Source organism: Copadichromis virginalis, linkage group LG23 (genome assembly GCF_057382275.1).
Source record: "Copadichromis virginalis isolate Kocher_CV1m ecotype Utaka linkage group LG23, C_Virginalis_male_GT1.1, whole genome shotgun sequence".
Lineage (NCBI taxonomy): Eukaryota > Metazoa > Chordata > Actinopteri > Cichliformes > Cichlidae > Copadichromis > Copadichromis virginalis.
Genome location: NC_140639.1, coordinates 3357249 through 3369051, shown reverse-complemented (window position 1 = coordinate 3369051; position 11803 = coordinate 3357249). Strand labels below are relative to the sequence as shown.

Genomic DNA, 11803 nt, shown 5'->3' with positions numbered 1-11803 from the left:
CAGCTTGTTAGTGTTAGTCATGATTAAAATGCAACCCCCAAACTCGGATTTTATTTCAGGTTCAATTTAATTTGCAGTTCCAGATTAAAGAAGGTGTAGTTTGACTTCATATGCAAACTTTATGCTGCTTTTCAAAATGCCACCAAGCCTTTTCACAGACGCTGGAGACAAGTTTCAGATGTGGATTTGCTGCCCTCTGGTGGCAACAGTGTTCATTCCAGTCACAAAAGACATTTAAAATTCTTCAGCGTTTATTTTTTACTTTAAGGCACATATAATTTATGTACTTATCTTCATTTTTTATCCCGTAGTGTAACGTGTACATATACATATAGACAAAAAGGACTTTGTATGTTCAGTTAAGGCATGTTGGTGCCATGCAAGTTTCCGAATCACAGAAGACATTTGCAATAACAATTAAAAACCCCATTGCCGTGATACCAAAAGAATTGTTCTTCCTTCTATCTTGTGACTCCAAGTATTTATTAAAATGCAGAAATTACCTTCAAAATTTTAAATATAATGCAGAGACCAAATAAACTTACAATTATCTGTTCATAATTACATCTGATCAGAGAAATGACTTTAAATCCCATACCATAATGATTCTCATTCATTCTGAAAGTCCACTTCTGTATATTCAATATCCTTGAGGTCTACTACCTCCCAAATGATGAATTACCCAGCTTAGTGCCCAGATTAAAAGTTCAGACTAGAATGAATGCTTCTGCTCTCTAGCACCCTTCAAGCTCTATTCTCTGCTCTGCTGCCACGGGGAGGATAAGGTGAGAAATACGACTCCACAGTCCACCATATTTGTCCAGGTCCATCATGTCAAAAGACACTGGGTGGCCATGAGTGAGGAATTTTTTTTGAAGGTGGTCATCCACCATCTCCTCAACAGCACACAAGCTAATCTTAGCAGGAATCTCGTCTTCTTCCCCCAGCAGTACAGTGAAGATCAGAAAAGTTTTCTTGTATGCGGCATTCTCGTGGTCGCAATAACGATAAAAAATTAGCGTGGAGCCCGGAGGTAGCTCTTCAAAGCGATGAATGACGGCTACAGGTTTGTCTCCATCAAAAGCTCCCTGCAACTTCCTGTCAATGTCCAGTTTGACGTGGTCACTGTCCTGGCTGGCTTTGCTGGCTCCATCTATGTGGAGGACGGAGGCGTTCAGGGCAGAAGAGTAGGCGGAGGCCAGGTCCCGAGCTAGGCAGTTCAGCGTCTTCTCAGCTCTGAGGCCTGCAGTGAGAATCAGACTCACGGGCTCCGTGGGCTGTGTGGTCTGAAGGTGTCTCTTAAGGTGGATCCTGCCCCTATTCCAGAGCTCAGCACGCTGGTTAGGAAACTGAGTCTTTACTTTTTCCAGCTGCCTGAGGAAGACGTCTATCTTCGGTACATCATTCGTCTGAGGCGGAGATTCTGGCTGAAGAAAATGCAGCGCGATAGCAACAATTGCCACTACTATAGCAACTGCTAGCAAGTATTTTCCACTTCCTACGGAGAAAAGGCCTGTGTTATTTAAACATCTACTTCATAACAAAAAGAATTATTTAAAAAAAAAAACTATTACAAAAAAAAAGAACAAATGTACTAAGATTACCGCTAGTAACTTGTGGATCTTCAGTTTGACTAGCCTCTGGGGTGGTAGGACCGATGTTTTCAACATTATTACTGTGGTCATCTAACTGCTGTGTTGGGCTCTCAGGTTCTTGCCGTCTTTCCTCTGAAGCTGAAAAATTGTTCACAGGGAAAAAACAAGTTTACACAAATAAAAGAGGGTAAAGAAAAGAAAAAACTTACACACTTCCAGTTTCCTCGTGGAGTCATAGAAAGTCAGCAGACTGAAGCAAAAAGTTTAAGGAACAAATTCTAATCCGTGATGTTCCAAAAAGTTCTGACTCACCATCTCCAAATTTATTATCTGAGTTGTTCGGGGCTGAGATGTTTTTCTTTAGCTCAGGTTCCGGTTCATCGCCCTGGTCATTCGCTTTGTCATTTGGGATTTGTAAAGTTAATTCTGATGGTTTGTTCGTTGTGACGCGACTTTCATCTAACGAAATAAAAACAGTTTAACTTTCACAACATCCTAAGACTTTGGATCTTTAAATATTTCTGATTCTTGTGTCCCATAAGATTAAGCAAGTGCTTCATCTTTAAATATGACTAGAAAACTTTTATTACAGCAGTAGTTTCCTTTTTAATCTTAGAACAACGAGGCTAAATGTATGTTTTAAACCAAAGTAAATATAGACTTTGTCTTTCAAATAAATCCATAATAATATCTGAATCAGCTGTTACAATACTCTGACAGGAACACTAACCTGATTTTGGCGCTATCGTGACTTGTTTCTCATTTTTTGATAACAATTGTTTGCCATCAGTTTGACTAGGATTGCTTTTCTTCTCCGTCTGTGTGCTGTCCTTATCGGGAGAATGTGCTTCTGCAACAGGTCGCACCTCTTTTTTAGACGAATCCCTGTCTGCAATAAGCACGTGACTCATTTATGTTAATTGCCCATGAAATCTGTCATATCTATTCAAGATCCCACACGTGGTCTCTTTAATATTCCTTCCTTACCTTGAATAGTATCGCTGAAGTCAGCAGGTTGAGATGATAAAGCTGTGGCTGATTAAACAGGATCAAAGCAATTTTTGATCAGTAGAAACATTTGGTAACAAATGTTCTCTTGACTCTGAACGGTTGAACAATTTACCTGCTGTAACTGTGTGTTCCTGAAAATGAGCCTGATCACTGTCTAAGTTCTCACAGGATCCGTCTTCACCTTCACTGAACTCTGTAAAAAAGAAATCACAGTTTTGTTTGTGGAGTCACAGAAAGTTAGCTGACTGAAGCAAAAAAAGAATTCTAATCAGTGATGTTTCAGAAAGGTCAGACTCACGGTCTCCAGGCTGACAGTCTGTGTTGACCTTGGCTGAGATTTCTTTTTTCTCACTTTCGCCTCCATCTATCCGATCATCTTGTTTATCTTGGGTTGGTGGAACAGTTGTTTCAGATGCTCCCTGTGTCGTGGTTTGACGTGTGTCTGATGAAAAAAAAATAGTTTAACTTCCATAGCAACCTAGGACTTCCGATCTCTACATATTTAATATTATTGTGCCCCAAAAATCATCTTGGATCAGGCATCTGCAGCATCCTTAATGGAGATTTCTCTTAACAAAGCCCAGGGCAACAGTAATTCCCTTTTTAATCTTGGAACAATAAGACTGACAATAGGTGAGATATGGAACATTCTCAGAAAACTTGACCTCCGACCTTGACCTTAAGTTGAGATCACTGAGATTCAAACTCATCCAAGGTTTTATTAGATGCACCTATGGTACGAATTCCAAAATCCTATGTCACCTCATTCTCGTTATCACATTCAAAAACCTGGGTGCTAGCCCCGCCCACCCGGCAGGGTGCCGATGATACCCCATTAGCTTTTTATGGCTGAGGGATAAAAATCATCCTGATCATTGAAAATCTGTTCTAAGTCCAGCAGCAACAAAAAGAAAAGCTGCGATCTGTTGGAACACAGGAAGACAGAGTCCTGCTTTTTCTTCTTTTGTCTTCCACTTCTTCACCTTCACCTTACAAGAACACACTACACACCATGCTGAGTATGCCAAGTTTGATCTCAACACTTCTTTGGGAATCACCTGTTTTAGTGCAAAATGCCCATCTTTAGCATATTTTAGAGCTCAGGTGGAAAAAAATTATATATTTTTAGCAAAGTAACAAAGATCCTAAAATACAATTCAAAATCAGTTCTTTGTTGTCTGTTACAACAGCGGCTCATCCTTGAAAATGAGTGAAAAAGCACTCAGTGTCCAAAGAAACGTTTTAAAACTCCTTCAGAAAGCCCGGAAAGCTCTGTCATTGCTATTTAACAATAAAGTCTGCCTCATTGGAAGAAAAAAGAAAGGAGGAAAAATGAGGGGTGGCTCAAGACTTATGTCTATAACAAGATTTGTAAAATGAATATGGCCATTTTAGAAGCACAGCAGTAACAAAACTTACAAATGACTAATAACTAAGACAAACAATGCTGGTTGATGATGTTCCAAAGTGGGGTATATAATATAACTGATTGTTGACTAATATCTGAATTATGTGCTGTAACACTTGGACAGAAACACTGACCTGAAGCAGTCCCTTCTGTTGGGGCTAATTTCTCTTTTTTTATTGTCTCCTTTTTGCAGTCACCACGATTTATAACATCAGCTTCACTTTCTTCGCTTTTCTCCTCCATCGGTGGGCTGTCCTCACCAGGAACATGTTCTTCATTACAACATTGTACCTTATTTTGCACCCTTTCTGCAAAAAACACGTTTGAATTTTCATTAATTATTTTACATTGGTGCAATAAATATATGTGCTATCCTTACAATGCTTACTCACTCTCTCTCTCTCTCAATCTTTTCAAAAGGTTCAAAAAAGTAAAACTTAATAGTGATAAAAATGTTCAAGATAAACATATTTGTTCTATACATATCTTGGTTATAACTGATTTTTTTGTATTTATTTACATTTCATCACGAGAAACAAATAACATTTTAGTTCAGAAACATGCTATAACTGAAGTAAATGCCAAATATTAACCGTACATGTGTTCAGTGTTTCTTGAAATAGAGATAAACATTAGTTATGTCTGTACTGCTTTAATAATGCAGCGAGTCGACCACCAAACAGCAAACACTGGCTGAGCAACGTAGAAATATCTGAATTTTACCTGCTGCGTTCGGACTGGGGACTTCCATTTCCATGTCTTTAGGTAGATGGTCTTCCTTTTCTTCACTTAGGGTTCACTGGATGGTTCAAGCGTGAATAAAACAAATAAACATTACATGTTTTTCTTTTTTATGCGAAGCCACGAGTTACAGTTTGTCGTCACATGTTCAAAGGTCCAAACAAATAATGTAAATCTGCTTACGTGCATGTCAACAGAGCCAAGTTCAAAGGCAGTCTCGCTAAAGTTAAAGAAGAACGAGAACAACCATTACGCTCCTCAACTTTTCAAACTGTCACTAAATAAAAAGGAAATATGTACATTGCATTTTGGAAGTATTAATTTGTGGCTGTGCTTTCGTGGATTTGCTAAATAACGTTTTGCTACTAAATCGAAACTGAACTTGCTGCGAGGTGACAGTAAGCAAGCCGAAGAAAAGCTAGTATAAATTATTGCGAGAGAAATAACTACTCGCCGGGAACTAAGCTCTAATGACATGCACGAAACGTAAATTGTTGGTAACCATAATTAAAGAGAACTAGCTATTTAAGTGACAAAAGATAACTAAGCTAGCCCAGCCAGAGTGATGCTAATTTAGCCAACAGTTACCAAAGCATTACTTGGGTGTTATTGTAAAAAAAAATGCCTTCGTGTAACTCAAAAGTCATAACGATACGCTTTTCTGATTACTGCTCCATACCAAATATGTCACGGATCATATCGCCGTAGATCATACGCTTCCTTAGCTTTCAGTTAGCATGTGTGGCACTCATAGCAGACTAAATTCTGAAGCGGAACGTTTAACAGTGCCTTTGTTTCTATAGAGATAACTAAACGTTGCACTATTTTCCGGGCGGCAACGGTGTCCTGTCAAGAAATGTCCCCCCAGCTACAGGGAAGTCCAGTGATTGTAGCTTGTTTGTGCGCGCGATGCTACGTCGCATTGTTTAGTTGAAGTTGTTTGGCATCGCTCAATTGAATTTGAGTTACAAATGGATAGCAGAGACTCTGAAGATAAGCTCTCTCGTCCCATGACTAGATCGACACGACGGATGTCAGGTAAAGGTGAGCACTGTTCGAGTGGTATGTCAATTAACTAGCTTAGCCATCGGAATTAGCTCCCTCATACTCACAAGTTTAAAAGAAAATCAGATTTGGATCGATGCTTTGGCTAATGTTAGCAGGCTTCACCGGTGTAAATGATCCTCAGATAGGAATCTGTATTAAAATTAACTTAATGTTTCAGGTCCTGGTACGAGTTCAGGCACAACTTTAAAACCAATGAGTTATCTCCTTACATTGAAATGCTTTGCTACATATTAGCCATTATCTATGTGAGGGTTTTTTTTGTTGTTGTTTGTTTGTGTTTTGTTTTTTAGCGCTGTGTCTCGAAACAGTTTACAGCAGCAGCGAAATTAAAATCACAAACTGACTTTCGCTTTTAGCACTGGCGGTCAGTGACAGGGATCAACGTTTCATTAAGCCGCTAAACACACTGATATATGGGCAAACTGTGAAAAGCAAGGTTGGACTGACTTGATATTGAGTGCAACTAGTCTGTGGAAATATGAGTTTTCCTTTTAAGAGCATTCTGAAGTCAATGACAGAGTAGTTCAAAAATGAAAATTCACAGGCTTTTACTGTGAAATCCAAAATAACATGGCATTGACGGGGCTACTGGAGTACACGGGTGTGTCATTTGGATGTAACATTAGAGTGTGTAAACAAGACTAAATGATATTTGTTATGTACTTAACATATCTGCAAATTAACTCGAAGCTTTTATTTTGCAATTAGGTTTCGAATGCTTTTATTTTGAAATGAGGGTTAATGTTGAAGCTACATTTACTTGAAGGTGGTTTTTATTTTGAAATCAGGTTTCCGCGTCTCTTGCCGTAATACTAGAATACATAGGGAACACAAAGCAAAATGGAGGCTGGCTGGACACCAGTTCTGTTTCAGGGTTTTTTCTTCTTTTGGCTGCTTCTGTCAGCGGTCCCCACAGGGGATCATCTCCGTCTTTTTCGCCCTGTCCCTAGCTCTGCATGTCCTCCTTCACATCATCCAGGAATCTCTTCTTTTGTGTTCCTCTTTTCCTCCTGCCTGGCATTTGCATTTTCAACCTCCTTTGCCCAGTATATTCACTATCCTTCCTCTGCACTTGTCCAAACTATCTCAGCCTTGCCTCGCTATTTCTCTAAATAACTTATCCTGAGCTGTCCATGTGATATACTCATTTCTAATCCTGTCTTCCAAAGGGTCGAGTTTTGAGGCAACTCCTAGGCAGCCTATAAAGAGGACCAAAAGAAAAAAAGCACAAGCTGACGCTGCTGATGCTCCTACATCAGTTAATGGTACCAAAGATGGGGAGCCTGACTTTGAAGATGGAGGTTAGTTGCTGGAATTAAGTATTTGCCTAATTTTAATGGCTGATTACCCTTAGTTACCCTCACTGTTCAAGGCACTGTTAAAAAACAAACAATCCGTGTCTATTATTTATTACCTAACAGAGTCCCCTAGCAAGAAGAGCCGACTGGATGCTGAAGAAGCAGTGTTTGACGAGAGCGCTGAAAGTAGGGTGGATGTTGAGGAATCATCTGGAGACATTCAGAAAAATGAAGACCAGGAAATGGATATTGAACGGGATTCCTTTAAAGTCACTGATCTGCCAAACATACACAAAGGTTTGTACTACAACTAGTGAACATTCATTATGAAATAAATCATAGAGATTAGATAATATTCCCTTTTAATTTATTTTTATTTAATGTAAAGAACAAATGGATAATACAGTAACTTAAAACATAGGGAGGCTGTATAAAGTGTAAATAAAACAGGACTGAATTAAGTTATCAAAACACCACATTTAAATGTCCAAAGATTGATTCTGTTCATCAACCTGTTCCAAAATCTTCTACACAGTACATTTGCTAAATGACTGAAACTATGACTATGCAAATGTACTGTTTATAAGGTTGGGGAAACCTGCAGTCAGCTGAGATTGGAGATTCTCCCTCTGAAAACGCTACGTCCAGATGAACAGAATCAGACTTTGGAGATTTACTTACCTGGATGATTGAGAATGCATCACATTTAAATAAAAAAAATTTAAATAAAAACAAAGGCAAACGTCTTGGACCAATACTTTATTTTCACTATATAAGCCATATAATAATATACAAATACACTTTGTGTTAAGTTACTTTTCTTTTATGACTTTATTAGGATTTTATCTTAAAAATCTTCTGCTTAACACAGATGCTCTCGGAGATAGGAACTTAAATCCCCGTGTAGTGCTTGATGAGCTCTACAGACCCAGTCTTAAGACTGAGGATCCCAACTTGATGAAATCCAAGAAAGGTAGAAAAATGCTCCATCTTCCTTGACATTCAGAGTGTTAAATTATGGTCTAAGTTATTTGACCTAACCTATTTTGTTTAGTTTCAGCAACACCAGCACCTAAAGCACCTGCACCCCCCACCAAGCCTGTCGCACAGATCAGCGCGACAGTGAACAGACATCATTCACCGGCTCTCAAGCCGTCCAGCATGGTAGACTACAAGAGGACGATGATGCTCAAAGCCCAGAGCGCTGGTATTGTGCTGCTCATATTCTGTATAGAAAGGTTGAGCGTCTGCGTGATGACTTTTGATCTTTGAAAAGATGTTTTCTTTTCTAAATTTAGCCTCATCTTCAGATTTATCCAAAGTTAACCACCTTACCCCAAGTGTGCATCCGAGACGTATGAATAACGTTCCAAGAAAAGAGACTATTCATTCCAAAGAATCTGGTATTGCTGCTTTATCTCAGTATTCTCTCTCTGCAACACCTGCTATAGTGGTGACATCTGTGCATTAATATAATCATGTTTTCTTTTATTAAAAGACAAACAGAAACCTGTTGCTACCAAGACACGCCCCAGAAATTCCTCTAGAGGTAAGTTTGTCATTTTAATTATTATCTTTAGACCTGATGATGCTTTTTAAACATTATTTATTAACTTTGTGTGTTCTTTTGTTTCTGTGTTATTAAAGGGTTCACGTGGTGTTTGTGGGGTTTAGTTCGGCTGGTAGTTCTCCTGTTAGTTCTCCTGGTACTATTTGTGATCGGGACATTGCTGATATACAAGATCATCCCATTACTCCAAGACATGAAACGTGGTGGAGGGCAGTCATCCAGGGCTGTGAAGCCAGAAAGGTTTGCTGATCAATTGTCTGATCTTCAGACTCAGTTCCCCAGTCAGCGGCCTGAGTTGTGGAAGTTGAGCAAAATCCACCTGGAGAAGCACCTTAAAAGAGCCCATCCCTCTGAGCCAGTCAGTCTGATTTTCACTGCAGGACAGAAGGCTGAGAGGACACTGCAGTGCCTTGCTCGGGGTCTGGCTGCTTCCTTCTCATCTGCCCTCAATGCCTCTTTCCTTGACATTGATGGAAAAAGCAAAGCAGGCCAGGACAGTGATAAGGTGAAGTTAGACATTGACAGTCAGCTGCAAGCAGCGTTTGAGGGAGAAAAACCTGTGGCCATCATTCATCGTTTGGAAGAGCTGCCACCAGGCTCCACTCTCATTTTTTATCGCTACTGCGACCACGAGAATGCCGCATATAAGCGGGTTTTCTTGTTGTTTTCTGTGCTGCTGCCTCAAGATGAGATCCCGAAGGAAAAGGGTTTAAAAGAGGTGGAAGAGATGGTGCAAGACTATCTTAAGGAGAGGCTGGTGGACACCAGTGGCAAAACGTATAATATAATGAATAATGATATGTTTGGTGGTCTGTGGAGTCGCATCTCCCATCTTGTCCTGCCTGTGGTGTCTGAGGTGGAGAAGAAAGGATGCTAAAAAAACCAAGCTGCCTGATTCTTCTTTGCACTGTAGAAGGAGCTACGAGAAAGGAAAAACGTGGAAGTATGATGTGTGCTGTGATAATTCATTTACAGCATTCGATAATTGTGTTATTCTCTTTCTCTCAGAGATTACATTGTACTTAAATTGAAGTCAAACGCATATGATTTGGTTCGACTGCACAAAAATTTAAACAGTTTTTACTCATGCATGCATGTTAAAAGAGGTTACAGTGTTACACCATCATTCCACTTCACAAGTGTGGCGATAATCTTTTCTCATGTGCATGCAATCTACGAAACACAGACTGACTGAGCTGTTTAATTTTTTGTTGCCTGTTAAAGCCTGCATCGTTTCTCAGCAGCTTTTAATGACCATCTCATTTTTTCCGTCATCCTCAGCTTTTCTTTACTGGAACTAGAAAAAAAAAAAAAAAAAAAGTTTTGTTTTCAGTGAAAATTCATATTTCATCTTTTATTCTGCTGTCCAAGACAACCAGGTGACTTCATTTAATTCTTTATTTTTTGTGTGAGTGCTGGAAATGCTTGGTTTTGACTTAAGTGTCTGTCTTTTTGAGCAACAGCTTTTTAAGGTGAATATTTTATATTCTTTGCTTTTTTCTAAATATGTATATTTGTGTCATGTTTCCTGGATTGAGGTATTTTTTTAAAGCTGTGTATATGTGGATTTGATATTAAATGGTCTTTTGAACATGTTGTCACTTCACATTGTGAGCTACTCGCAATGTGGTTTATATCTGTAAAAATATTTTGGATAAATACTGATTAGCTCGTCCCAGACTGTGCCTTAAACACATATGAAGAATACACTGTATTTAATTAGAGTAAAAACTTTCTCCAGTCATTTATACTAGCGCACATGACAACATGTGAACTTGTTTGTGCTGTTTCCTGTCATACATCTCATTCCTCTTGTTATTCTGAGCACTCATAAACACCTGAATATTATCAATAAAGATAATTTTGATACATAGAGGAGTGAATTGTCTAATTGTTTATGTTAATAATGAGCTAGGCTACTACTGTTAGCTACAAATATGAAACTGAGGCTACAGTTCTTACAGGCTCAGCAAAACCAGACAACTAGACTGTAAAAATGGTGCCTGGTCTGATGAGTGTATTGTAATGTTGTGACAGTAGGGTCAGAATTTGGTATAGACAACGTGCGAGCATGGATCCATCCTTCTTTCTCTCAACGGTCAAGGTGTTGGTGGCGACATAATTCTTGGCATATTTTAGAGTCTTAACACTTGTTGAGCATTGTTTAAATGCCACAGTCTACCTGAGTGTTGTAACTGTGTATGACCACAATGTAGCCACCTGCATTAAAAAACACAACACACCATGTAACAAAGCTGTTAACCTCAAACTTGTTTACTGTACTCAGATTGCCTCCACAGTTACCAAATCCTGATCCAGTCCAGGACTTTGAAGGTAAAAATGTTCTAAATGCAAGAATGTGTGGGGGAAAAGTGAACTTTCAGTTTTCATCTTCACACACTTGTGTTTTAAATTTACAGTTACAGAAAAAACATCCACAAATGTTTAGATTGATATCTACACAAATATACCGAGAGCTGCAAACTGGTAATTCAAATTAAATATTTGGGGGGATGTGATGAAATGAAATTTAGATTATGATAAATGTGTAGCAACTGCGTGAGGCTATGATGTTAATATGGACCAAAATCACAAAGAATTAAGACAGCAAGGACTCTAATAAAGCATCCACTGGGTGTAACCTGTCCTTCTGTTTACTAAAAATTAAAGTCTCCAGCTGTGAAACGAGGACTTGACATCTATTCAGCACATAAGAAGTCAAACATTTACTAAGCAGGAGTTACGACTCACTTCTTAAGAAACCTGACAGTTCAAAAGTCCATTTCAAGATTATGTTTACAGACACTGTTTTGTATCGATAACATTAAAATTAGGTTTGACACAAAGTATGAATATGTTTTTACATTTATTTAAATGTGTCCAGATGAAGATATACATTGTAGCTGCTAGAAGAGCATTAGTACGGCTCTAAGAACAGGAAGTTACAGCAAGTTTAATCATTTTCTAAGCAGTTGATAAATGCATCTCTGTGTCTTGGCCGAGTTTAACTGAGTGAGTCACCAAATGGACCACAGACATAAACAAAGGCTACCTTTTACACAGCAGTGGGTTTATTGTTTTGAACTCAAAGTGAAATACCACAAAAGAAAAG

General features: G+C 38.8%; 2 protein-coding genes across 3 annotated transcripts; one reads left to right on the top strand and one right to left on the bottom strand.

The window, feature by feature from the left end:
* Positions 1-229: 229 nt before the first annotated feature.
* Positions 230-5522, bottom strand: LOC146679989 (uncharacterized). Its single transcript, XM_085449589.1, has 10 exons — positions 5435-5522; positions 4738-4813; positions 4149-4322; positions 2905-3048; positions 2719-2799; positions 2583-2630; positions 2326-2484; positions 1908-2054; positions 1605-1733; positions 230-1498 (listed from the first exon to the last, which is right to left on the bottom strand). The coding sequence occupies exons 2-10, from the start codon at positions 4769-4771 to the stop codon at positions 735-737; spliced, it is 1680 nt and encodes a 559-aa protein (XP_085305715.1). The 5' UTR covers positions 4772-4813; positions 5435-5522; the 3' UTR covers positions 230-734.
* A 36-nt stretch (positions 5523-5558) lies between these two features.
* Positions 5559-10564, top strand: LOC146679988 (uncharacterized). Of its 2 annotated transcripts, none has more exons than XM_085449591.1 (8): positions 5559-5793; positions 6993-7124; positions 7245-7418; positions 7993-8094; positions 8176-8328; positions 8420-8524; positions 8620-8670; positions 8769-10564. In XM_085449591.1, exons 1-8 carry the CDS (start codon positions 5727-5729, stop codon positions 9566-9568), a joined length of 1584 nt encoding a protein of 527 aa, XP_085305717.1. In that variant the 5' UTR covers positions 5559-5726; the 3' UTR covers positions 9569-10564. The 2 variants fall into 2 exon arrangements, with proteins under 2 accessions (XP_085305717.1, XP_085305716.1); XM_085449590.1 differs by having other exon boundaries at positions 5559-5799.
* The last annotated feature ends 1239 nt before the right edge of the window (positions 10565-11803 follow it).

Excerpts from the sequence above, each read along its gene's own strand:
- LOC146679988 (XM_085449590.1), top strand. The coding sequence starts at position 5,727 with ATGGATAGCAGAGACTCTGAAGATAAGCTCTCTCGTCCCATGACTAGA. Across the intron at positions 8,095-8,175 it reads CTTGATGAAATCCAAGAAAG|TTTCAGCAACACCAGCACCT; the intron begins GTAGAAAAATGC and ends TATTTTGTTTAG. Across the intron at positions 8,671-8,768 it reads CCCCAGAAATTCCTCTAGAG|GGTTCACGTGGTGTTTGTGG; the intron begins GTAAGTTTGTCA and ends GTGTTATTAAAG.
- LOC146679989 (XM_085449589.1), bottom strand. The coding sequence starts at position 4,771 with ATGGAAATGGAAGTCCCCAGTCCGAACGCAGCAG. Across the intron at positions 3,049-4,148 it reads AACAGAAGGGACTGCTTCAG|ACACACGTCAAACCACGACA; the intron begins GTCAGTGTTTCT and ends TTTTTTCATCAG. Across the intron at positions 1,499-1,604 it reads AGATCCACAAGTTACTAGCG|GAAGTGGAAAATACTTGCTA; the intron begins GTAATCTTAGTA and ends TTTTCTCCGTAG.